We start from the raw sequence: 26639 nt of genomic DNA on the forward strand, positions 1-26639 counted from the left end.
AGTCTCCTGCTATCATGGTGGACTTGCCAAGTTCTCTTCATACTTTTCATTTTTGTTTCATATGTTTGGAGGCTAAGTCACTAAGTATACATAAACTTTAGTTTTTCTATCTTTCTGGTGAATTATTCCACTTATTATGCAGTGATCCCTTTTATCATTCATCATTCTTTTTGCCTTAGACCTAACTTCTATGATATTAACATAACCACACCAACTTTTAACTTTTGTTAACATTGGTCTGGTATCTGTTTTTCAGCCTTTTGCTTTTAACCTTCTTGTGTCCTTATGTTTTAAACATGTCTCTTGTAATCAGAACGTAGGTGGAATTTTAAAAAACCCAGTAGTTAATAGATTTGGCCCATTTACATTATATTGTGGCTACAAATATACTTGGATTTATTTCTGCCACCTCATTTTGAGCACTGTTTTTGATTTTCTATTATTTTTCCGGATGCCTTTGGATAAGTACAGTTTTATTTTTTTCACCTCATTTCCCTTATCCCTACTAGTTGCTGGTTGGAATCACTGCATTCTATTTCATTTCTTTAAGCAGTTGCTCTTAACATTTAATAGGCATTTAATATTTGACTCAACAAAACCAAGGTTAATTAATATCTCTAATAAAGAGTTAATGCTTTTGGGTGATGCCATTGATAGAGACTTAGAGCCTATTTGGAACCAAAGGGGAGACCTATTTTACATATCCTTGGTTGAAGGACACATGTCCAATTATCAGATTGCCAGATGCCTATACGTATGCCTTTGGTGGCATTATACACTTTGTAGAATATTCTCTTCATGGGTATTTTGCATTACCTGTGCAGTGACAGGGGTTAAAAACAAATACATCAGTGTTTGCCTCTCCTTGATTCTTGGAACTCTAAGTTTTTCCAGCTAGCTTCGTTACCAGGGCCAAACTGAGCACAAATGCTCTCCGAAATAGTGGATTTCATAACGTCATTTCCACAACTGTCGATAAGCCGAGAACTGAGTGTAAAATGGGGATCTGGATTCTCTCTTACATAGCCATGGCTTACCGTCAGCTTCTTGATCCTCTCTGCTATGCTTATGGCTTAAACGATGGGGAAGGAATTTAGCTAATTTCTCCCAAATATGACAGGGAATGAAAAACTCTTATTTGCATACCAACAGAAAAATTACTTTAAATTAAGCATTCGATGGCCATTGATTAACCTAAACCACACCGGGCTTCAACTAGTTCAAGAGAACCAGTTATTCGTATCTCCTACAGGTCAGGTCACATTTTCGTACTTTTCAAGTGTTATGTATACTGTGCCCATTAGCCCTTCAGACAACTCTATGAGGTAGACAGAATGGGGATTCTTAGAAGAAACATCTCAGAAGGAGTGAATGACTCGCCGAGGTTCCCAGAGTCAACCTGTGCATAGCTGGGGCCATATGGTGTTGCTTATTATCCCAGATTGAAAAGTGACTGTTGTGTCGCTGGGCAGGCCCATATATTTACCATCCTGTTCACGCATCAGAGCTCAGGTTCTTTTTGAGTAGCTACAGATGACGAAATATGCCAGCCTTGGCACAGATATTCCAACAAGCATCACACTGCCCTCACTTTGTTGTCACTGGTAAGTCAAGAAATCTGGCTTTCCCTAAAATGTCACCAGCGCCCCAAATCTCAAAGGGCTGGGCTCAGCACACAGGGATGACATGGAGTCCACGGGGCTTGATTTTTTTCCATCCCTCAACGGATATACACAGATAAGCCCCACCCCTGCAGCCAACAAAAAAAGAATAGTAACAAGAAGCAGAGCTTATAAATTTCCATTATGGTTAACGCCTGATTTCATGTAGTCATGGATTAATGGATTCATTTATTAGAACAATTTGTGAAAATCCCCAAGGGCCCATACAGGCTGTTGCTTAATGGTTTTTATCATGTCATAGACTTCCTTTACTCCTTTCTTTTAAGGAATCCTGAGTAGGCAAGAAACTTAGGACTAACTATTGCTTAAAATATAGGTAAATTGTAAATAAAGCCAAAATAATAAAGGCTTTTTGCGCCTCTGGGGTTTTCTTCAGCAACAAAAAGGGATTTCATTTTTTCTTTTTTTAAAAGATTTTATTTATTTATTTGACAGACAGAGATCACAAGTAGGCAGAGAGGCAGGCAGAAAGAGAGAGAGGAGGAAGCAGGCTCCCCATGGAGGAGAGTGCCTGATGTGGGGCTTGATCCCAGGACCCTGGGATCATGACCTGAGCTGAAGGCAAAGACTTTAACCCACTGAGCCACCCAGATGCTCCAAGGATTTCATTTTTTGTATGTTTCAGCTGATTCATAAATCCCACTGCCACAGTCTATCAGCTTCATGTTGACTCAAGGCTCAGTTTCAGGAGTCAACGTGTTCTCCTCAGGTTTCCAGCTAAGGATATGAACTGCAGGGTGGTGAGAGCAATTGGAAGTCAGTACAGCCACCCCCATGACTGTCCCTCTTACTGGGGGGAGCAGGCAGAGAGCAGAGTTGTGGCTTTACAACTGCAGGGTGCACTGTGGTTGGGAGGAGAGGGATACCAGAGGACCTGCTGGCCTCTGGACAAGGTTGTTTACCTGGGAAGATCTCCATAGTGACGAAGCCCAGGCTGTCAGGTTTAGACGTACATGAGAATGTGAGCATTACGACAACCCTTGGCCAGAGATGGAGCCTCCACCCTCAGGAGCCTTCTGGTCTTTCTGGTCCCCCTTCATACCAAGGGGATAGAAGCAAGAAGGCAAATGGATAGAACCAAATCTATACCAGCACTTAGAAAACAACTCAGTGGAGACTCCCCACCAGTGCTAGATCTAGAAGGGAACCATCCTTGATACCCACACAGTCAGGGGCACACAGGGACCTCCACTTGAGGAAACCCAGGGACAATGACAAACAAAATCCTGTCCACCAAAGACTGACAATATGAATAGCTATTCATACAGTTAAATGGCAAACACCAGTATATAATTATTGTCTCCTGTACCAAATTAAGTATACAACTTAGCAAGTGCTTGGGAGGGGAAAAAAAATACTTATTATCTCTTGGCTGTACTTTAAGGCACCAGGATCTGATCACTGTTGCATGTTAATGGAGAGGTAATGGGTAAAGATGTCCAAGTTTGGAAAAACTAAACTGCTTTATATCAGAAGGGGATCCAGAAGTAAGGGGAGTGAAGAAGAGGAATGAGAGAGAAATTGAGAGGTTGAGTGAAAAAGGGCTGAACAGACAGAAAAAGAAACCATGAGAGGGAGAGGTGGGCCCATAGATGTAGAGGCTTTTGGATGAATGAGAAGGTTTGGAAGAGAGAATGTGAATCTGGGAAGGAAATGCAATATGCCCCACAAGGTAAAGTCTGCAGATATAAAGAACATCTTCGATCTGGTACTATATTATCTGAAAAGAGCTAGACAGAGTTTGACTATATGTGAAGGGGACATTTGGGTTTGCTTAACTTTAAATACATTTTATGTAGCATATGCAGAATTCCCTTTTGGGACTGTTAGAGGAACTACAAAGCACAGCTGAACCTGGGGTCCATGACTGGCCCCTGTGACTCAGACTGGAAGACATGGACCACAGACATTAAAATGCCTGGAGCAAAAGAAACAAGAGAGGTTTCCAGCATGAACCTTAATTCCAAAGTCACCAGATAAATTACTCAAATTTGTTGCCTTGACTTATGATGGAATTGCTTTCCATGTGAGCAGTTCTGTGAGGCTGCCCTGGGAATGGATGGATTGATGGAAGGAAGGAAGGAAGGCAGCAAAGATGGAAGGATGGATGGACGGAAGGATGGATGAGTGGAAGGATGGATGGATGGATGGATTGGATAGAAGGACGGATGGCAGGAAGGAAAGATGGATAGATGGATGGAAGGATCTATGGACGGAAGGATGGATGGATGGACGGAAGGATGCATGCATGGATGGATGGATGGAAGGATGGATGGATGGATGGATAGATGGGTGGGTGGATGGATAGATGGAAGGAAGGATAGATGGATGGGTGGATGGATGGATGGAAGGAAGTATGCATGGAAGGATGGGTAGATGGAAGGATGGATGGATAGATGGGCGGGTGGATGGATGGATGGACAGAAGGAAGGATAAATGGATGGATGGAAGGATGGATGCATGGAAGGATGGATGGATGGTTAGTAATGCAGGGCATACAGAAGACTGGCAGACTTCCTAATGCCTGGTGTTGTCAGGTCTCCAGGGAATGATGATAAGCCTGGAATCTCACTTCAAGATTGACATGGGGACAAAAGTTGGTGAAAGCCAACATCTGGGTCACAAATTAATAACTCAATGCATAACAAGCTCATGGGAGTAGATGTCTGTGCCACACAAGAGGTAAAAATCCCACTTACAGCAATGATACAGTATCAGTGAAGTCCCTTCACCTTTTCGTGGTGTTAAGGGCAAGTGATGGTTTTGTTTCAACACACTCCTTTTGAGGCTTGGCACTACCACCTAGGAGGTATTGACCTTAGAGAGGCCATCAAACATCTGAAAGCTTCAGCATCATTTTAGAAAAAACAGGAATATGAATGGCTGTCTCAAAAAGTAGTAAGGAATGTCACTCAAGCTAACTTGCTTGCGTGAATGGAGGAGGCGTGAATGGTGATGGTCATGATTATTACAAGGCCCCCTGATAATCACTGTACACAACCACCACCTGCTCACTCTTGTTAAGAAATTCCCGAAGTCGTCTTCCAGCTCTTCACCTCTTCCCTGAGTAGCCCTGTAGTGGCCAATGCATTGTTCTCCTAAATGGTGGGGCAAGAAGAGGTTTTAAAGTTCTAATGTTTGTTACTTTTGCTTCTTAAAACTTAGCTTTGTGGCACTGATACATCTTTACACTGATGGTATAAATCTCTACAGAGTGGGTGTCTAAAATATGAGAGGATTATACTGTGTAATATGGAGGCTTCCTCATCAGAATAAGTAGGTCTCATTTGAAAATAATGAGGAGGAAGATAGCCTTTGTACAAGGGACAGACCTGCCTTCTCTGTGTGATATTAGGAGGTAAGGAAAGCTGGGGAAGGATAACTGGCAGACCCTTCATCATGATCTGTCTCATCAGGTTTCCTTTGGTGTGGCGCCTGCCCTTAAGAACCCCCATGGAACAGCCACCATAGGCTTGTTCCCCGTTCCGGTACTGTTCCCACCAGCAAACCCTTTATGCATGAACCCTTCACTGTCCCTATCATGGGTGGTCTGCAAGGCCTCCATCCCTTTTTCTACGGGTCCCCAACAGTCAGGCTGTCAGAGCCGTCTGTGTCCACGGGGCCGGCAGTCCCCAGCCAAAACAGTGGGAGGATGGACAGCAAAACCTCAGTGCCAGCCTCTCGGCTTTTGTGGGTTTCAGCCAGGGCCCAGGTGTTATTTTAGTGCGACTCCAGTGTTTAATTTGAGGATATGTGTGGATCAGAAGGAGGGACCAAAACATTATTTTTTTTTCCCTTGGCCAAGTGATTAAATTTGAAATTCTAAAAAATGCACAGCCTGGTCCAAAGCTGTGTCCAATTGGGAAGTAAGAAATGTCCTGAAAATCCCTCCCAGGCCAGAGACCTTTCTTCCTTCACTGCTGCCCACCACACAGGCCCGTCTCCAGTGGCCATCACCTGGGTTGTCTGTGGCTACTGACCCACTGGGAGCCCCGTGCCCTGAGGCTCTCCTTCCCTGCTGGAAAGGGTACGCGGCCCCTTCACCGGCGGGACATTCTACAGGGTTGTCTGATTTCTTACAGCCTTGAAAGCACCATAACCAGTAGCCGCTGAGCCATGGCTGAAGGGGAAATCACAACCTTCACCGCCCTGATGGAGAAGTTTAATCTGCCTGCGGGGAATTACAAGAAGCCCAAACTCCTCTACTGTAGCAATGGGGGCCACTTCCTGAGGATCCTTCCAGATGGCACAGTGGACGGCACAAGGGACAGGAGCGACCAGCACAGTAAGCACCCATCTCTCTTGCAGCCTCCTGCCTTCCTGGTGTCTCAAGTCAAGGAGGCGAGCGGGGAGGCTGTCTACATATGGGTACCCTTTCTCTGCCTGACACACTCAGAAGCTTGTGTCCAGGGTCTAGGTGTAGAAAATAACACATTGTGAGAGCCCCAGCCTACCTAAAGGGGTCCTATACCAAGTTTTAGAAGGGCTCTCTGTTTACCTAACTCAACTGCTTTGAGAGCAGATATGGCTTCCACTGTTCAACTACTGTGGGTTTCTTTCTTTCTTTTTTTTTTTTTTAAGATTTTATTTATTTATTTGACAGAGAGAGAGATCCCAAGCAGGCAGAGAGGCAGGCAGAGAGAGAGAGAGAGAGAGAGGCAGAAGCAGGCTCCCCACTGAGCAGAGAGCCCGATGCGGGGCTCAATTCCAGGACCCTGAGATCATGACCTGAGCTGAAGGCAGAGGCCTAACCCACTGCGCCACCCAGGTGCCCCTGCTGTGGGTTTCTGTCATTAGGCCTGGCTCCCAAGGCTGGTGAGGGCCCTGCCTGTTCTCTGACAGAACGAGCCACATAGGGCTGGGCAGCAGTGGACCCTTCACAGAGACCTGGGCTCAGTTTCATGGTCACGGGCTCTCCAGCTTATGCTCCCACTGGGCCTGATTTGTGAAATCCTAGTTCATAATTATAGTCTTACACATCATAAATTATGCAGCGCTCACTCTACATATCACGCAGATGGGGCTGTGGTAACTGGGAGGGGTAAAGTCATTCTCTAGACCCTATAGAAACTGGAGAGTGGGAGCAGTGGGAGCCAAAGGCTCTCTCTTTCAGGCTCTCCTGCCAGCCCTCAGATGGTGTTGATAAATCGAGGCATGACTTGAGGGAAAAGAATCTCCATGACTCTCTAAGAATAAAAACCTCTACCTTCTGCTTTAGTACTTCTCACGGTGGTGTGTCCATTTGACATTAGGTGTCTGGGCTCTTTTGGGATGTTATCAGGGAGTCCCTGAGCACCACTGGGGCATTAGTATTGTGGAGAAGCCAAAAGTCCTAAGTTCCTGCTTAGAGAGTCAGTGATCTGATGGGTGAAGCACACTACGAATCAAGAAAAGAAAGGTATAGAGGAAACCAAGAGATGCACAGTAACAGCAGAGGTGGAAAGTGTGGTTCTACAGAACAGGCTGTAAAATGGAATGCAAAATACTGATCTTGATATGATTTACCAAATAGTCTTAATTAATCATGTAATATGCACCAAAGGTTGCAGGCTGTAAGCAGAAATGACCACCTCAGTGGTGCTCACTCTACTCTTAAATGCAAAGGTCGTAGGGTCAGAAGCTGCCATCCATGAAGCAGAAGGCAGTCTTTTCCTTCCCACTCACCAGGCAGACCCTTGAGATAAACAGCAGGAAGGCTGGTGTTGGGTCTTCCAGCTGCAGGGTCAGATTTTTGGGGGGGTTTGTTTTGATAGCCTTGAAAACTAGGTACCAGAGTGAGGCAAAAAGGACTCTGTTTAGTACATTAAACATATACACGTGTATAAGTAACATCTGCTGTGAACAAATGGACTTAGATTGTACTCCACTGTGTGAGGCATGCTACACAATTTGTGTGATCTGCCCCATATAACACAAGGGAAAGAAGCTTTGATTCCTCCAGGATTTTAAATGTTTCTGATAAGTCTTACCCATCTTCTGAACCAACGGGAATGCTCTCTGGTGCTCAGAATCCCTGGGGAAAGACAAGCATGATGCTGTGTTCCTCAGGGTTAGGCTGGCTTTTCTGGGACATCTTGAATTCTGGGAAATAAGACACTACAGTTAGGACTTCCAAGTACTGGAATTTCTATACAAATGGCATTTGATTTCATTGTTGTCACTCCATCATTAATACTATTGACTGCATTCTGGGTATATAACATTCGGACAACTTCTGAAAGTGCTGTGGATTCAGCCGCCTGACCTAAGACGTCAGGAACCCCTGGAATGCAGCACAACAAAGCTGTAGGAGTGGGTGTGAGGAGGTCTACATCCCAGTAATGCTGGAAAGACTGTTTGCCAAGTGAACCTGGGCTATAATTACGTAATCTTTCTGGCCTCACTTTCCTCACTTGTAAGATAAGAATCAAACTACTTGCCTCGCTGGTTTCTCAGGAGGATTAAATGAGATGATCGAGTTAAAGTCCCCGGCACAGTGCCTGACTCAGGGGAACAGCTCAGTACAATACTGCTGTCATCATCATCATCACCTCAAAGCTTCCAACTATTCAACTCAGCACGTGGAAGTACAGTATAATATTTGAGGACCTTCCCTTCATCTTTTCTGTAATGTCTCCCAGGAAGGTCAAGGGTCTAGATTCATGTTTTGATTCAGGGCCCCTCTGGCAACATTCAGAGTTGTGTTCGCCTATTTATTTACTCCAGAACTAAGAACAAGGGCCAAGGGGGACAGAAATCAGAGCTAAGTGGGGTGAGTGAGCAGAAATCCATCTCTGTACTTGTCAGTGCCAAGAGGACAGGATAATGCAGATACTCGCCGCAGACTCAAGGGGCCCCAGATTTGGAGTCAGAAAGCTTAAGTTCATATTCTTGCACTGTCCCTTTCTAACTGGAACAGCACTGAACAATGACCATTTCCCCCATTTTGCATAAAATGCTCTGCAAAATAAATGTTAAGTTCCCCAGCCCAAAGACCCTTCCAATCACCCCTCCTGTCTAGAAATGTAGATGTCTCCAGTGTTCCCAGCTGTCTAACCTTGGGAATAATATTGAGACTCAGCTTCCTCACCTTGGGGAATGGGAATAATAACACTGCTCTGTGTGTCTGAAAAGGCTGAAAAGTCTTAAAAGATCCCGCAGGCAACAGGACTCTCTACACTCTGAGTGTACTTCTGTCGCCCTCTACTGCCCAGTGGTGGTACTGTCACACACCCTCTTCATTTTCACAGATATTCTGAATCAGACTCAATCTGGACAGGGCAGGGTCAGAGACAGTAGATGATCTTGGTTTACTGATTAGCACGGTCCGGCAAGGGGATGGTTTCTATTCCTAGATCATTAGTTTGAGCATGACTAGATATTGTGGTCACAGGCACAGAGCCATACTCTAAGACTTCCGTCAGGAAGAATATATATGAATCCCAATCAAATATTGAAATAAATCTACATAAATCTTACCAAATAGAATTGCATGTCTTCCAGCTCTACAAAGCAAAAAATAACTCTTCTCATGGCTCCTCTTTGTCTGCAACCAGCAGATCTGCCCTGGGCAAAACTGGGGTGTTTTCAAAACTTAACTTTCTTCCTACTTCCAGGACAGTAAGTTTCCAAGTACCTAACACAAGGCCTCTCCTGGAGTAGTATAAACCTATGACAGATGTTTGTGCACCGGCCACTGTAATGTAGGCCTGAGTAAAACGTTCCCAAAGCTCCTCAAATCACGGCTGTAGGCAATGAGCCATACAGGCTTTGACAATGTGTTACAACGCCATTCTAGGAAAGCCAGGCAACATCAGAGTCAAGAGCTGCAGACCACGAGACAGGGCAATGGATGTTAAGTTGCAAGAAGATTCATGGAGACGCCTATGGCTTTCCTTTGGGACATGGGCAGATGGTGGCCTCACCTTGAGAGGGAGGATCCTGGAAGAGGAACAGGCCCAGGGAAAGATGACCAGTTCCATTTCAGACACAGAACATTTGAGGAGTGCCTCTTGTACCATGCATATTTCCCTGTAGTTATAATCACACTCACTTGTGTGAGTATTTAATGCTTTTTGCCCCCACTAGGCTCCCTGAGGATGGGGACTTTGTCTGTTAGAGCTCAACAATCCAATTCTGTGTCTAGTCCATTGACTGGCACTTGGCACAGTACCCAATAAATACGAATTTGATGAGTAAATGAATTGCATTGGTGGCAGATGAATTCAAGTTCAACAAGAGATTCAGTAAATACCTATTGAGCACCTGATAAATGCCAGGCATTGTGTTAGATTCCTGCATTTCCACTTAACCATAATCTCACAAAGTTATGAATAATCATCACTCTGCAGACACTGAGCTAATAGGGCCTGTGATCAGTCAGTAAGTGGGAAAGTTGAAAGCGGTCCATAGCTGCTGCTTCCAAGGAAGTTTCCTCTTCTGACTCTTTTCATATACCACTACTACCCCTGACATCAATACCATGATGGTGGTCTCCCCACAAGAACTGATTAAATAAGCATACTGGAGGGGCGCCTGGGTGGAGTCAGTTAAGCGTCTGACTCTGTTTCAATTCAGACTCCTGGTTTCAGCTCAGGTTGTGATCTCAGGGTTGTGAGATCGAGCCCCATGTCAGGCTCCACACTCAGTACGGGGTCTGCTTGAGATTCTCTCTCTCTTTTCCTCTGCCCCTGCCACTTGTGCTCTCTCTCTCTTGATCTCTAAAATAAATAAATAAATCTAAAAAAAAAAAAAATTCACACAGCCTGTCATGCGGATCAGAGAGGTGTAGGTGCAGGTCCCTGTTCATTAGTTCCTTGTCCCCCTGTGGAAGTTACTTCCCCACAGGCCTCTGTTTCTTCATTTTAAAAACAGTTCCCATGTCACAGTAAAGGAGGAACCTTAAAAGCGTCATATAGCAGGTGCTTCACCATCATCATCACTTCTAGGCTAACTTGACCTTCTTCTGTAACCATCTGATCTCTGTAGGCTGTTAAGTTAAATGAATGTTAGCCTTGCTCATGGAACTCAGTCTTACTCTTCAACTCGGTGTCGCCAGGACCATCTAGGTTTGGAGCCCTCATGGCCTGGAATGTAGGAAAAATGGGCCCAGGCCCAGCAAGCCCTGTCCTGTCTAACTTCTCTGGCAGAGAGAGTGAACTCTTGTGGGCAGAGCAAGAAGGGGCTCCATGTTCGATTCTGCCCTTCCTGCTGCACCTTCCTCTCGGGCCAAAGGGGACACGATTTGTTCCTCAATGGGACGAACACATGAATGGTAACTGGAGAACAAGTTTGCGAGCATCCCAGATCTGCAGCCTCTGCTGTGACCCACACCCCCTTGCCTCCCCAAGCACACAAGAGGCTGTGTGGGGAGCAGGATTACTGGCACTGCTCACCGCACAAATGGAAAGGTTCCTGAGCGAAGTGTGTGCCAATCAAATATTTATAAATCAAACCACATCCTAAAGGCACTAAGGGAGTTCACTGGTCAGAGAAATGGTACTTTGCAGTCCTTTATAAAGGGCAGACTCCTCTTAAGTGAAATCCCTCCCACCTCCTTGTTTTGGGGCCATGCAGTCTGCAGTTTCTCGTCCACTGTGACTCTGCACCTCGTGGTAAGGACACTTGGCTCCCCACCGGCTTGTGCTGCAAGTCAAGACAGCTTTTCAGATCACCAGGGTGGGCACAACTGGGCCCTGTTGGCAGAAGCCAGTGAGCAGGGCCGGTCTTCAGGCAGAAATGCTCCCCCACCCGCTGCGGGCTGTTCCCACCTTGGTGAGATAGGATGCCAGAGGTCTCCCTGCCCTTCATCCCACTCACCCCTTATCTGTTATGCAGAAAAATCTAGAAAATCTCTAGAAAGACTATTTTTTTTTTTTAAATATCACATAGTCCGTGGACTATATCGAAATTTTCCAGGGTACTTTTTTTCAGACCCTAAAGCAGAAGCAGACACCTTTACAAATTCTAAGAAAAGTCTTTTTCATACACATATGTATTCCAAACCACTGGAATTTTCTTTCCACAAATTCACTTTTTTTTTTTTTAAACTTCTCCATCTTCCTCTAATGTTTTACGGAGCTCGGCTTGTGGCTACACTTTAATTATAAATGCCACTGACATAAAACAACCTCACCAAGTTCTGAATGAGGCTGACCTCACTTTGGGTAAACACGGCAAAGGACGGGAAGTCTCCGACCCAGAATAAACTAGGCACGTAATCTCTTTTGGCCTCTCTTTGGAGAGCAGAGGTGGAAAGTAGGCTTAAAGGCCACGGGCATGATACCAGAGCAGAACCTACCTCTGCACTCATTTGTGCTCAGAACACACCAGCTGATATCTTATCTTTAAAAACTTCTAGGGGCAGAAGAGGAAGATGTGAGCATGGCTTGGGGTGGGGAACCATGTGCAGGACCCCAAAGCTCACTTTCTCTTGGCAGCTGCAGGCTCTTGGCATCTTTTTCCTTCTTTCTATCCTTGGGAATAAGAATCATGTATCTTCCTGTGAATAAAAGTACTGCTAAGAGCTAATGGAAAGCACCGTGGAGAAGAGAACACCAGAGATACAGGCAGAGCTCTGGCAGAAAAACAGGTTAGACTGCCTAGTTTGGGGCTGGCATGTCTACCCAAAAGCTCCGGTTCACCTTTATGTACACTCCTTCAAGCAAAAAGCCCCGTGAAGGGATTCAAAGTGTAAGCAAGGGGCAGGGAGGAGCACGATCCACAAAGGTGGAGATTACCTTGATCTTTTCTTTTGATAAAGAACACATTCCCAGACCAGCACAGCCTTCTGTGCTTTCCAGTTTCTACTGGGCACATCATGGTCACATACCCACCAAGCAAACATAGCCTGTGTATAAAAAATGTTATACTGCTTTGTAAATTTGAATTTCTCTAGGAAACTGATGTCTAGCTAGAGTACCTTTAAAAAATTTGCTGGTGAGAGGCAGAGAAGAGGCCTGACTGGGGGCGGAGAAGGCAGGAGTCCCAGGCAGGGGCAGAGCTGGGCAAACTGGGGAACCACAACAAAGAAATAAAAAATAAATAAGTAAAATAAGGCAACAAATTTTTTAAAAAAGTTGTTTAATTAAAAAATGCTTCCATTTCTCCTGATAAGTCGAAAGTGGAACAATAAGTACTCTATGGACTAATTGACTTGTCTCATTTTTGAAAAACTACTTGCTTGCCCTTTCATCCTGGGAATGCCAGGGACATTAGAGCCAAGGACCCTCCTACCTCAGACAGGAAGTCCTAAATTCCTGCTCGGGATAAAGAAAAGCTGCTTCTTCCTGTTCGTGCAGGTGTTGGTTAACCTGGTGGAAGGCGATAGAAAAGGAAACTGAGCAGAGACGGGGGAGCCCTAGTGCCCTCTCATCCCTGTCCTGCTTCATTAACTTTCCTGGCTCCATCACCCCCTAAGAAGACTCACCTTCATGGACACCTGTGCTTGGGTTTGCATGGGGCCTGGGTCAAGCCCAAGTGGTCAAGAGCAAGTAACAGGAGCCTTGGCCAGCTCTGAGTGTTTGCCCATTGACTAAGAGCTGAGCTTTATACAACCAAGATGGCCCCAAAAAGGAGAAGTCCACGGTCACCAGTGCCCCATCACCCACACTGAACCAGGGTCACCTGGTGACTGGGTTTGCCTCAGAGTTGTGTCTTTAACAAAATGAAGAGCTAGGACAAAAGAGAGGCTCCTCCCACTGCCCTCTGCAGACTCAGCCCTTCTCCTCATCCTTCCCAGGGCAGCAACTGTAGGAATTTGTTCTGAATCTAAGGCACATTTTCTCATTTTACTCCCTATATATTCATGAGCTATGCACACTGTTTTGTGTTTTATAAAGGATTTCATCAAGGATTTACTATATTCTTTTGCAATTTGCTTTTTTCACTCTGCATTATTTTCTGCTTTCTTTGAAAGATTATATATAATATATATATAATCTATATCATATATATAGATTATATATATAATCTCTCTCTCTATATATATATTCATTCTACCTAATACATATGTGTATGTATCATAAGACTATTTAATACATACGAGAGAGAAAGAGAGTTTTTGCTGTAGGTGTTGCACTTGTGTTTGCTTCTAGCTGAAAAATGAGCAGGGTTTCTCAAGTGGGCATATTTACCATCACAGGTCTGAGCCCCCTCGGCTCCCAGCGTGGGGTCCCTGTGTGGCACGGGGCGCGGTTCTCAGCATGCCAGGGATGGATGGGCAGGGAATGTGTGTGGACTGAGTGGCTTCCAAACCCTGGTGCTGTTCTGAGAGGGAAGAGCTGGCGCTGGGCCAGGCTGTGTGGTTTCCCCTCCCCTTTTGGAACCCCTTTCTCACACGCACTCCTTTCCGCTCCTCCTGGGCAACAGCTGCCAGAGGCTGGAGGTTGAGAAGAGTGGATGAAGTCACTGGAGGGAGCCGGACACCTCGTCGGTTCCACGAGCAGCCCCGGCTGGGTGTTACTCCTTCCTGCCAGGCCCGCTCGCAAAGGATATATGTTTAGGAAACTTAGCCAGAAAGAAATCCAGTGAAAATGAGCTATGAAACTTGGACATCCTGGAGAAATAATATTTACAGAGGAAACTCTTGAGACAAACTCTCACCAGTGCAACAAGCCTGGCATTGGGGCTCATGGCTGAGGACCGAGTCCTGTGCCAAGCAGCTCTGGCTCATGGTTACCTCCGTGAGGCCTTTGCGTGGCCAACATGGGAGTCCACAGACAACGAAGTTGACTCTACCTGCCCCCTACCCCAGAAAGACGAACGGAGACTAAGCAAGGCAGAGAACAGAAATGAGCTAGGAAATGAAAATCTTTTTAAAAACACTCCTTGCTGATAATGATGTGTCAGTGTAGGTCCATCACTTGTAACACATGGACCACTGTGATGGGGGTGCTGATAATAGGGGCTGCACGCGTGTGACAGCAGGGGACATAGGGGAAATCACTGCCTTCCCTTTATTTTTTCTGTGAACCTAAAACTGCTTGGAAATATAAAGTTTATTTTTTTTTTAAATCTTCCTTGATTACACAAAAGGACCTGTCCTTTGGGATTTCTGTAGCACCTACAATGTGTTTGAATAAATATCTATATAATGTGTGGGCAGGTGGAAAAAGTCCCAGCAGCTAACCAAGAGCTGCACGTGGGATACTAGATGACCATTTGCCATCTTGTACATCTTGTCTGACCTTGAACACAAGAGGGTGCAAGAAAAGAGAATTTGGCTGGATTTGGAGTCATCTTTCCCATCACTGGAGCCCAAGGTGTTATCTTATAGAGAAGAAAACACAGGATACTTGCAATACTCAGAGCTGGGCCCTCGTCACAATGTTAAATGTTGGGTAAAACATGTCATCAGCGAGCTTCAGTCTTCTCACCTATAGGACAAAGTCACTGCTACCTTCCTCCAGACAACACTGGGAAAAGCAATGGAGTCACGGTGGCTCGGTGGAAATGACAGTGATGGTCCTGGGCCCTCTCTATGCATTACATCGTTGAATCCTCAAAACAATTCCACGAAGCAGGTGCTATCATCATGCATAAGGCAACAAGAGCTAAATAACTTGCCCAGTGATCACACAGCTAATACACAGCCAACAGAATTTGAATTCGTGTGGTTTGATTCTGGAACCCATACTCTAATTTTATACTGTTTATACCAAAACAGAAACTAGCACGACGCCTGGCACGCTTAGGTGATCCCTACACAGTCAGTGCCTTCCCTCGGTCTCTCTTAGACATCAGGATGATGCCGAGAAAATGGCAGAGAAATATATGCAAAACTTCTCTGAAGACCGTAAGAGCCAATGGAAGCACAAAGCACTAGAAAACCCCAATTTTATCAACATATTATTCATATACCATAGAATTAACCCACTTATGGTGTACAACTTGATGGGTTTTTTACATATATATATTCACAGAGTTGTGACTATCTCCACAATCAATTTTAGAACATTTTCATCCCCTCCAAAAGAAATCCTGGACCTCTCAACCAGAATTCCCCCTTTGCTCTCCCCACCTTCCTCCTCAGCCCTGGCTACCACTCATCTATGTCCCGTCTCTTTGCGTCCATCGACTCTGGACATTTCACTTAAATAGAACTATACAATACATGATCCTTTGGGACCGGCTTTTGCACTGAACATGTTTTCAAGGCTCATCCACGCTGTAGCACATAATAGTGCTCTGTTCATTTTTAGGGCCGAACAATATTCTGTTGCATGCAGCATTGCTATGAAAGGTATTTACTGCTTCATAGACTCTTAGAGCTGGGGAAAACTTTAGAGTCTAGACACAAAGGCTTGCCATGTTACTGATAAAAAGACTGTGGCCTCTAGGTTAAGAAGCCTCGCCAAGGTCACCCAGCAGGCTGGTGGGAGACCCTGGAATGCTCAGCTCGGTCCCTCTTACTTCATTCCACAAAGCATCACTGGAGACACAATTCAAAGTGCACAGCTTACTGATGATGGACAGCAGGTTCATCTCTGCAAATATTGGCCTAACATTGTCCATTAGACATATCTATCTTGGCTGAGCCAGTGGGCAAGGCCCAGCATGAGGGGCTGCAGACCTACGGGCAACCAGACAGAGAAGATCCCTGATCTTTCCCCAGGTACACATTCTCCTGGGGAGGCAGAAACAAAGGAGTAAACCCCTAAATGACAAAAATAGGTGTTTGCCGCATAAAGTGCCACAGAGGAAACAAAAGGCTGACAAAGAGGACGATGGGGGAACTCAGGTGGCACTGGCAGGGACAGTTGTGGGGGCCTTGGTGGGAAAGGCCTCTCTGAGGAGGGGGCATTTAGGCTGGGGCCTGGAGGAGAAGAAGAACCAACAGTGTCAGCATCAGGGGGAAGAAGGTGCCAGACAAAGCATCAAGCGTGGGCAAGAATCCTGAGGTGGGAGAGAGCCTGACGTGTCGGGGGAGTTAAATGGGTGGGGCGGGCTGAGTGAGCGAGCTAGTGGTGTGGTGTGAGGCTATAGGGGAGGCCCAGATCATGATGGAGGCCTTCTGGCCCGTTCTCTCATGACTACCCTCTTGGACTAACCCAAGTCAGGAGGACCCGTGGGAAAGGAAATCAATGGCTTCCAGTTTCCTTCCTGTGAATTAGATAAACTCCACTGACCACAGGAAGCTAAGGGAGACCCAAGTCTCTGTAGCAAACACATCCAAGGACAAGAGAACCACATCTTCAGTAAGGGTGAGTAACTATGTATCACTCTTGGGATGAATCAGAAGATAAGGAAAACAGAAGGAAATGGGAAAATACAAACATATTAATAAGGAAGCGGTTAAATGATTATGGTACAGCCACATAGCCACGTAGTAGAACACAAAGCAGCTGGCTGATAGAACTAGGTTAACTCTTTCAGTGCTTAACTGGAAAGATCTCTAGTTGGTTGTTAAGCAAACAAACAAAACAACAAGGTACACAGTTGTGTGTGTATCATACCACTGGTGTTAAAAAATTTAAAAAAGCAGGAAGGATAACATGTATTTCCCAGATGTGCATAAAAGCTCTCTAGAAGGGTACACATAAAATAGATCTAGGAGGGGTTTACTCATTTATCTCTGCCTCTCCCCAGCACCAGAGAATGTGTTCTGGGAGGAAGGACAAGGGTCTTATCTGTCCTGTTTATCACTGTATCCCCAACAGTTGCACCTGGGAGGCTGGGGGACAGAGACAACAGAAGGGACACTCTGTCTCCTCTTACATGGTTTCTAAGTTTGAAACAGGTGAATGTATTTCCTATTCAAAGAAATTAACTAAAGCAGGAAAACAAGGAAAAGCAATGAGGGGTCTCCAGCTGCCAGCCAGAGCCCCGTGTTCCTTCCAGCCCACCCTGCCTCCCAGCCTCTGACTAAGCCGACCCTTAGGGAGGCCAGCTTGTCCTCCCGGAGAACAGGTTGCTCACTGGTCCTCAGCTAGATTTTTTACCCCTAGTCATCACGATGGTTGTGACAGTCTAGTCACCAAAGACATCATCTAGAGAGCCCAGAATTAATTTTGCTTCTCAAATGTGAGCATCAAAGGATCTTCCCCCTTGAGAGTGCCATTGGGAGAGAATGAACAAATGAAGAATTATTGAATGGCTGCCATACTCCAGGTAGTGGTCCAGCAGTGGGCAAGGCTCCGTAGGGTATTAACTAGTGTAAATGGGGAGGCTAACTCAGAGGAACTCAGGTCCTTGGCCGTGGCCTCATAGTTTCCCAATAATTCCTTGTTGTGGGGGCCGCCCTAAGCATTGCAGAACGTGTCACAGCATCCCTGGCCTTGATGTACCATTTGTACTGTAGCCAACACAGCCCAAAATGTCCCCAGACATGGTCAGATGTCACCTGGCAAACATCACCTCAGGACGAGAACCACCACTCCCATCGCTGCATTTCCAGACACCCACTTTGTCTTCCCGATGAGAAGCCAGGTTTCCCATCAGCCTCTGTCCCAGCTGGGCTGCCACAGAGGCTGGCCATTGACTGAACTTCACAGTGGGAGTGTTCCCTGAGTTTCAGATGCACTAACCCGTCCAACTTCCTGGGACCTCTCTGTCTGGGAAAAAAACGCTATGGGATTTTTAAAAATAACAATCTGTCCACAAGAAGCTCCCATGCCGAACAGGTTGGGGCCCTAAAAAGCCCTCCCAAAGCAGGTTGCTAATTAAAGTGGAACACAGTCAGGCTGGCCAGCTGCCCACTCTGCAGCACCCAGGGAAGCGAACGTCGCTTCCTCCCATGGTGATTCCCTGCCAGGAGGGGATAGAGACAGAGGAAGGGCGTGAGGGGTCATTCTGTAACCAACAGGGGGATGGCAGGCACGCCCATCATCATTTCTCCTTCTCTCAAGATCATTCCCAAAGGGCAGCTTTCTTTGGAGGGCAAAGAAAAAGGAACTGTATTTCTATGTTTTGATTACTCTGAGGCTCATCCTTGAGGGCACTGAGAAATGAATGAGCAGAATTTTCCATGGCTAACTGTCCTGGCCGCCAGGCCCTATCGGCAAAGGTTTAGTGTTTATTTACTTTTGCTCATGTTATTTTTGTTTCAGTTCAGCTGCAGCTCAGTGCGGAAAGCGTGGGGGAGGTGTACATAAAGAGTACCGAGACTGGCCAGTACTTGGCCATGGACACCGATGGGCTTTTGTACGGCTCAGTAAGTATGAGGCTGACATGCTTCCGGACACGGCCAAGGTTTGAGGTTTCCAGAAATCGTGTTACGTTGAGTGATGCAAACTAGAAAGCAACAATTAGTCTCTGCTTGTTGTTTTTTCCAGCAGGATTCCCACCCTCTACCCTGCCTTATTTTAGGTGCAGGCATGAAAGAGTTTCTTGTGGTGCTCTCTCAAAATACTCAAACATACTATCGCCTGGACACAGAGGAGACATTGATTGAAATTTCAGTAACTCCTCAGTCAGTCATTTCAGAATACCTATTCCCACTGTATTCATTCATTCCCACAATGTTTCTGGAGCAACACCATAGGCTGTGTGTTCTCTACGCTTCTCACAAAAACTGTAGAGCCTAGACTCCAGCGTGCGACTCGTCATCCAACAAATATTTAGCAAGTGGCTCCCATGTCTAAGGCCTGAAGGGATGTGATGATGAATGGGCCACATGCCTGTCCTTGAGAAGCAAGGTCTCAGAGTTTATTCAGGAGCTAAAAATCTTCCACATCTTCTGCTCCGACCCTCTCTCCTTGGTAATGCTTTTCACGGGTTTGACTCAGTATATGTATTGGTCTTAGGGAGAAAAGAAAAGAAACAGTGTAATTTTGCCCCTGTTGGTATCTCTGGTAGAAGATTTAAATGGAAAGAGAACTAAAGCCAGTGGGCCCAAGGTTTGAAACTATTTCCGCATTTCAATGATCCTTTCTCTATATCTTAACAATTGATCATTGAGGCTTGGCCAAACCCCTTTCTTCCCTTTTATGAAGAAGATGTCTACAAAAAGGCAGCTAGTAGGGGGTTTTGGTCTGAACCTCTCTTTAACTTACATCAAACTGCCAAGGGGCAGTGGGTACAGAAGACTGCCTCTTGAAGCTGTAACTTCAGGCAGGGTTCGGAATGTGAACACAGTTTGGTTTCTCATGCTACCTGCTAGGGGTCAGGAGACGACACTGTCAGAGCAATGAGCAGCCTCCTGTAGGCTGTTCACCGAAATATGGATCAAATGGGGCCATTTAAAAGGGTATGGAGCTAGGCAGTAACTGCTACATAGAAAGCAGATTTTTTTTTAAGGTGGTTTTTCTTCTTGGTGATAAAATCAATCAACTGATCAATCACTGAATCTCAGACTCAAAACTGAAAATTTTCTGCAACTTTGGCAAGTTACTTGCCTCCTCTGAGCCTTGTCTAAAATGAGGCTAGTAATGGGTGGTGACTGTCACATAGAGGAATTAAGAGGGGTCTGAGATATAGTGCACAGAACCCACCCACCGATGTTGCCGACACGTGTAAGGTGCCCCATCAGTGAGAGCTAGAAGACGAATAATAAGTTTATAAATCCCTTATCCTCATTATTTTCCGGGTTATACTTATAGTTTATGGCTTTTCCTCTTTTAAATCTGTTTTGTCATTTAATATAACCATCTTTTACTTGTATAAAAATACTGAGGGAGCATCCCCAAATCCAATTTCCTCTAGGCTCCCACTATAGTCCTGGCCACCCCTATACTTCCCCTGAAATATTCAGAGGGTAATCTTAATATATTATATCTGATAATTTATATATTTCTCCATCAATAATGATAAGTTCTAAAATATCTCCGAGCTCTGCCTCACATATCCAACCAGTTTTAGGTGTTAATCCACCCTGGTACAAATTTTTATGTCTGGGGAAAGGATATGTTATTTTAGAAAATAAGTTTGAAAGACTATATATCAAAATATTAATATAGTTATCTCTAGGGGTGATAACCATCCAATGTTATAATAAGTGAATGCCTGTCTTATCCAGATTTTCTACAGTAGGCCTATGCCACCCATATAGTGGGGAAAAAAGAGAGCTAAATATTTAAAAAATCATCTTAAAAACAGTTATGAATCAACTGTTGATCTCCAGGCCCTTGGCATTGCACCAAATGCATAACAACTACTGACAAATCCTGGTGGAGGGACAGAAGAAGTTCCCTGATGTGGCCTGCTGACTCAGCCTGTGACTCAGCTGCTATGTGTGTGTCAACTGCTCTAGTGTAACACAGACGTCAGGTGAGGGACGTGGCTGTCCTCAGCTTCGTCACAGAACACAGGCCTGACGCCCACTAAGGGGTGTAATGGGGGACTCTCCCTACACGGGAGTGAGCAACCCACGCAGATCCACCACTGCCCACCCCCTCCCACACCTGACAATATGCATCGAACACTAATGTCTGGATAAGTTCCTGCAGAGATAGCAAGAGTCACCCTATCAGATATTACCCTTATTTCCCATCTTGTTCTAAAAGGATCCAAAGTGTCTCACCCAGATGTCACTCCACTAGACTACAAATGAATAAGGAGCAGGAGACTTCCTGTTCCAGAGTTCCTTACAAACCAAAGGGAACTTTATGGACTCCTTTCCACACTCTCAAGAAGCAAAGGAAAGTCACCACCTAGCTGGAGAGCACCTATCCTTCACAAGACTCTGCGTCGGATGGGTAGATGCAAGGCTGACAAGTTTCCACCTCTTCCCTCAGTGAGGCTTACAGCTACATACACAAACATGCCCATGAATAAAGAATGATGAAAAACAAGACTGGAAACCACCAGTAAGGGCATCACCCACCACTGTGAGTGAAGAGATGATACTGAGATCACGTGACTAGGAACTGGCACAAAGTTGATATACAGCCTAAGTATTTTATCTTCAAGTATAACAAATGTATTAGAAAATCCTGATGAAATAGGAAGCCAAATGCCTGGGGTTCTTCTTATCACTTTCTAGCAGATGAATTCCAAGTAAAACAGTAATTGTTGGTAGCTATTTTTCAAGTAACTGAACTATTTAATATGTCCTAGTGATCTTTCCTTATTAATAAATTGGCAACTACACTGGATTCCATTGCATGCGTGCGCCCCTAGCCTCTTCACCAATCACCTTTCCATAAAGATGTAGGTTGCTTCGAGTGTGTTCCCATTATACCTGGTACTGCAAAGACCATCCTTGAAAATACTGTTTTATACTTGCTCAACTATCTCCTAGGGCTCAATTCCTACAAATGAAATTGCTGGGTCAAAGGTAGTACATATTGCCAGACTACCCTGAGAAAATTGACACCAATTTATCTCACCAACAGTGCACAGAAGTGCCTATGTCCTATGCTCTCACAATACCAAGCATTGCAAATTTTTTTGTTCTTTGCAGATATTATAGCCAACCTGTTATATTGTTTTTAACTTGCATTTTCTTGTGAGATTGAATGTTTTCATCAGTTTCTTTCCCACTTCCTTTTATTTTTTTTAAAGATTTTATTTATTTATTTGACAGACAGAGATCACAAGCAGGAAGAGAGGCAGGCAGAGAGGAGGAAGCAGGCTCCCTGCTGAGCAGAGAGCCCGATGTGGGGCTCGATCCCAGGACCCTGAGATCATGACCTGAGCTGAAGGCAGAGGCTTAACCCACTGAGCCACCCAGGCGCCCCCCCACTTCCTTTTAAAAGCAGGGATAGCATGCCATTTTGCTAACATCATCAGTCTCTATCCATATGGCCTTATCTATGTCCCTCCGTGTGTACATACGTAAAGATATGTGAAAGTATGTTCCATCAACTGTTAGCAGTCCTTATATCAGGGTGGGTGGCTTGGGGGTATTATTGTTTTTTTTTTTTTACTTTCTTCTTTAAAGTAAAGTTGTGATTTTTAAAAGTACAATTCTTTTTTTTTTTTTTAAAAAAAAGGACAATTCTTTGTATGAGTAGATATTTTTTATACATAGGAAAAAATAAAGCTATCTTCAGTTTTTAAAACCTTTAAGTTACAAAATAATGTTTTATGCTTAAGACACATTTTGTGCAAGTGTTTATATCCCAAACAATGTTAACATAAAAATCCTGATATTGTTAGTGAAAGTTGCTAGGATATAAAATAATATTAGTAGGTTGTCATTTATTTTTCAAGTCCAAACTTAAAAACCCCCACCACATCACAGTTTGGTTTTACCAATTTTGGCCATTTTTCAGGGCCATGTCTATGTGCCAGCCTTTAGAGACCAAAGGCTCAGCCCTGCTTTTGATGTGCTACGGCTGGTCATTCAGGACCTCCCCAGAAGGGAACTCCAGGGTCCTGAGGACAGCAGAAGGAAGGGGAACTTGCAAAAACAGTAAATGAATTTGAAGGCTCACTAGGTGCTGGGTTCTGTTCTAAGTCATTACCATTACCATTTCCCTCAGAAACAGGTCCCATTATAATCTCGCTTTTCCTAAAAAAGAAACCAAAGCACTAAGAGACTCCGTAGATTGGCCCCAGGTCACAGTGGCTAGCAAACAGAGAAACCACACTGAAAACCAGTCACTAATAATTCTCCTCTCTCCTGTCTTATCTTTTTAGCAGACACCAAATGAGGAATGTCTGTTCCTGGAAAGGCTGGAAGAAAACCATTACAACACCTACACATCCAAGAAGCACGCCGAGAAGAATTGGTTTGTAGGTCTCAAGAAGAACGGAAGCTGCAAACGCGGTCCTCGGACTCACTATGGCCAGAAAGCAATTCTGTTTCTCCCCCTGCCAGTCTCCTCTGATTAAAGAAATCTCTTCTGGGTGCCGACCACTCCAGAGGAGGCTGAGGGGATCCTCACCCAACTGACCCCCGATTGCTCCCTTGACCATTGGCTGCACTAACCCCTGGCCCACAGAGCCTAAATCTGTAAGCAATGCGCTTCTAAATGCCCCGTTCACTTTCTGCAGAGCCTCTTAGCCCAGTGCAGTTTGGAGCAGAGGGATCAAATTGCTTCTAGGGGCCAACTGGCTGGTCAGTCTGGGTGTGTGGATGTCCAGTTGCCTCCGGGCACCTGCTGTAGGCTGAGCCTCTCAAAGCAAAGGTGTGGCCAATGAAGTGTGTTCAGGGGCCTGCCATGTGGGTCATTAGTAACTGCATACAATTCCCTCTACTGAGTAAATTCTGTTGGTGATTCCCCCAAACATCTCGTATGATGCCCTTTCGTCCTTTCAGTACCCCACATATATTAACAGAGAAGTTTATGACTAGGTTAGGGGAAGGCAGTGTTCCATGAGTGGAAACTGGGACAAAGAAATCAACCCCCCACCCCAAAGAGAAGGGACTAAAATGGCAAAGGGAGATTGGGTTCTGGTGGACAGCTTAGGAGGATAGGCTATCAATGCAGAATTAACAAAGAATGGGAGGCTTAGTCACAAGAAAGCAGAATACATCCATAGCTTTGGAAGTCCTTATGATGCCTTGACTTTCCCAAGATTATTTGGGAGCAGGGAGCCCCAGAATGATGTCAGACAGGCAGCATAAGAAGTGGGCTCTTGATAAAAGCAAAACATCCAATGTTGGTAAATTCATTTGGGTCTGGAGTGTGGGAGTGCTGAGAAAGAAAGGAAATGTGGACTGAGGGGATGCTTTCCTAGAAAGAGGTAGATTCCAGAAGTGAGGAGGAAAGAGAGATGGACACCATGACTTGTGCCCGGTCCCCATAAAACAGAGGAACTAGGGTCCCAGGCAAGACTTAAAAATCACAAGCGGACTGGGATTGAGTGTAGATTCTGGGGGCAGTGGGTCTGGGGTGTAGTATGTATTTCTAACATGCCCTGGGGACTGCAGGGGCTGCTGCCCTCTCCCCCACCCCCACTTTATGTAGCAAAGTGCTAAAGCAAAGGAACGTGGCTCAAGCCCCAACCCTCTCTAGCCTCCCCCTTGGAAACATACACACCCCGAGAATTCCTGAGCATTTAGGCAGCGTCAGCAGCAGTGACGCTGGTGCGACGGATCATGGATTTAAGGCGCTTTGGCCCAGTGGCTATAAAATACCCATTTAGAAGAGATCCAAAAGCATACTTCAAAAATGTTAAACCCTCACCAACAGCTTTTCTCAAGAGACCATTTGTGTTACGATTACTTGTATAAATATGCTTCCTGCTTAAAGTAAACTTGACCCAAGTGGCTAGCAAATTAGAAACACCATTCATCTCTGACATATGATACTGTTGCCATGTAAAGTCCCTTTACTGTGAGACTGTATGTTTTAGTCACATTTAAAAATATAGAGCTCAAAGGCAGTTAACTGATTAGCATTCAGCCACTGAGAATAAAATAATAGGCTATGATGTATAAGTTCTTCAATTATCTACTACTTATACTATATATACCTATAAAAAGAGATTGTACTTTGTTTTTCATTGTGCTATTACCAATTTTCCTTTGAAAGTGGGGACTCTGAAGCAAAGATATAACTGTGGATAAAAACTGTTGAGAATATTAGCTGACTAAGAAACTGACATGACTAATGGAAAAATAATTCTTTACTAACTGAATTGTCATGTTTATGATGGGGGGAGACAACTTGTGAAAGCTCAAAGCAACAGTACAACTGAGGAACTGAACTAAGTTCACACTATGGTTCATAATATCATTCTGCATTCAGAACTTTTTGTTTTTGTAACTTGGATAAGACAATTCTATGTTATTTTAGTAAATCCTTACGGGCAAGATGGGGATCGTGCAGTGTGGTTTAACATCTCCTTATTCTGAAGATCTGGCAGAAAAGGGTACCAAGAGAGGAAATCTAAGATATTTATAATGGTCCATAATTTTTAGTGAATGAATCAAATTCAAATATAACACTGGCCAAGAAAAATTAAATGTTGCTAACAGATGAGACGGAAGTCTGTGGTTTCAGAGATCCAAAGCAGTTAGAAGAAACACTACAGTGGCCTCCACAACCTCCGCCCAGTCATTATTCATGCATTCATTCAGTGAATATGTATTTTGTGTCTACTGTGTGCCAGGCACTGTCCTGGGTACCAGAGCCCCTGGAAACCTTGTCTGTCTGGTTCACTGCTGTACTCTCTCCCAGGGCATTATATTTATGATGAAAGACACTGTGGATTCATTTACTTCAGTCAAGTGAAAATGCAGACTGTATAGGTTCCCGCTGAACCATCAGCAAGTCCCAGAAACCCAGGTTCTGGAAGAATTTGCAACACCCAGTGTAAGATAAACCCCTATCAAGGTGTCAGAGAACATGGAGAGGTAAACCTACTATTTTCAACCATAGAACCACGTCGGCTTCAGGGGCACTGCTTTCAAATTGGGAAAAGAGCCTGTCAGGTCTTATTGGGGCGGGGGTGGGGAGGAGGGTGGTTTGTCAGATGCCCTGCCACAAGAAACATGCTCTAGTTCCTTAAACATGGAGCATTGCTGTTGTGTTCTCTCTCTTCCTTGAGCAAGTCACGTAGCCATCTGCTTGTCACATGCCTCTCGTTTGGATTCATTCTCAAGCCAACTGTTAAGAATTGCCTGACAATCTGTATGAAGCATCAGGAGCATTTATGCTTTTGATTGTTCCCAACATGGAGGTGGTTATTGATCTGTTTCCTTGGGAGGGATGATAATTAGAGCCTCCTCCAGCCAACAGTGTGGACTTATCAAAACCTGACTAGAGCATCAAGTGGTCCTGAAGATCAAGGTCCTTGCTTTGTGTCAGAAGTGACGGAGCCCAACTCCTCAGCCTTGGGGAACGTACTACCTAAACCAACCAAGCACATGGGCTACAAAGCAGACCTCTGATGAAGAAGACATCTATCATTTTACATCACTGTTGCTCTTTTTTTTTTGGCACCTTACAAGTATTAATAAATGTTCCACTAAAAGGTGATAATGTCTCTCTGAGTTTTAAAACAACACAGTCTCCTGTTCCTGTGGAAGGTCTCCCCCATCATCCCCCGTGCACCTGACAGGTATGACTGCTGTGTTTTCTAGACACAGCTTGTCACCAGAGGATACCTTAAAAGCTGACAGGAAAGCTAAGGTAGAAACCTTTT

The 26639-nt window shown here is 44.8% G+C and overlaps 1 protein-coding gene across 5 annotated transcripts in view; it reads left to right on the forward strand.

Moving 5' to 3' along the window:
• The window catches only part of FGF1 (fibroblast growth factor 1), a 97329-nt gene extending 72477 nt beyond the window's left edge, over positions 1-24852 (forward strand). For all 5 annotated transcript variants that reach the window (XM_032336324.1, XM_032336323.1, XM_032336329.1 and 2 more), the window contains 3 exons: positions 5765-5967; positions 18710-18813; positions 23184-24852. In XM_032336324.1, coding sequence (XP_032192215.1) covers positions 5799-5967; positions 18710-18813; positions 23184-23378 — 468 coding nt within the window. In that variant the 5' untranslated portion in view covers positions 5765-5798 and the 3' untranslated portion in view covers positions 23379-24852. The remainder of the gene's footprint in view (positions 1-5764; positions 5968-18709; positions 18814-23183) is intronic.
• The last annotated feature ends 1787 nt before the right edge of the window (positions 24853-26639 follow it).

This window comes from Mustela erminea, chromosome 3 (assembly GCF_009829155.1).
Source record: "Mustela erminea isolate mMusErm1 chromosome 3, mMusErm1.Pri, whole genome shotgun sequence".
In the NCBI taxonomy this organism is placed as follows: domain Eukaryota; kingdom Metazoa; phylum Chordata; class Mammalia; order Carnivora; family Mustelidae; genus Mustela; species Mustela erminea.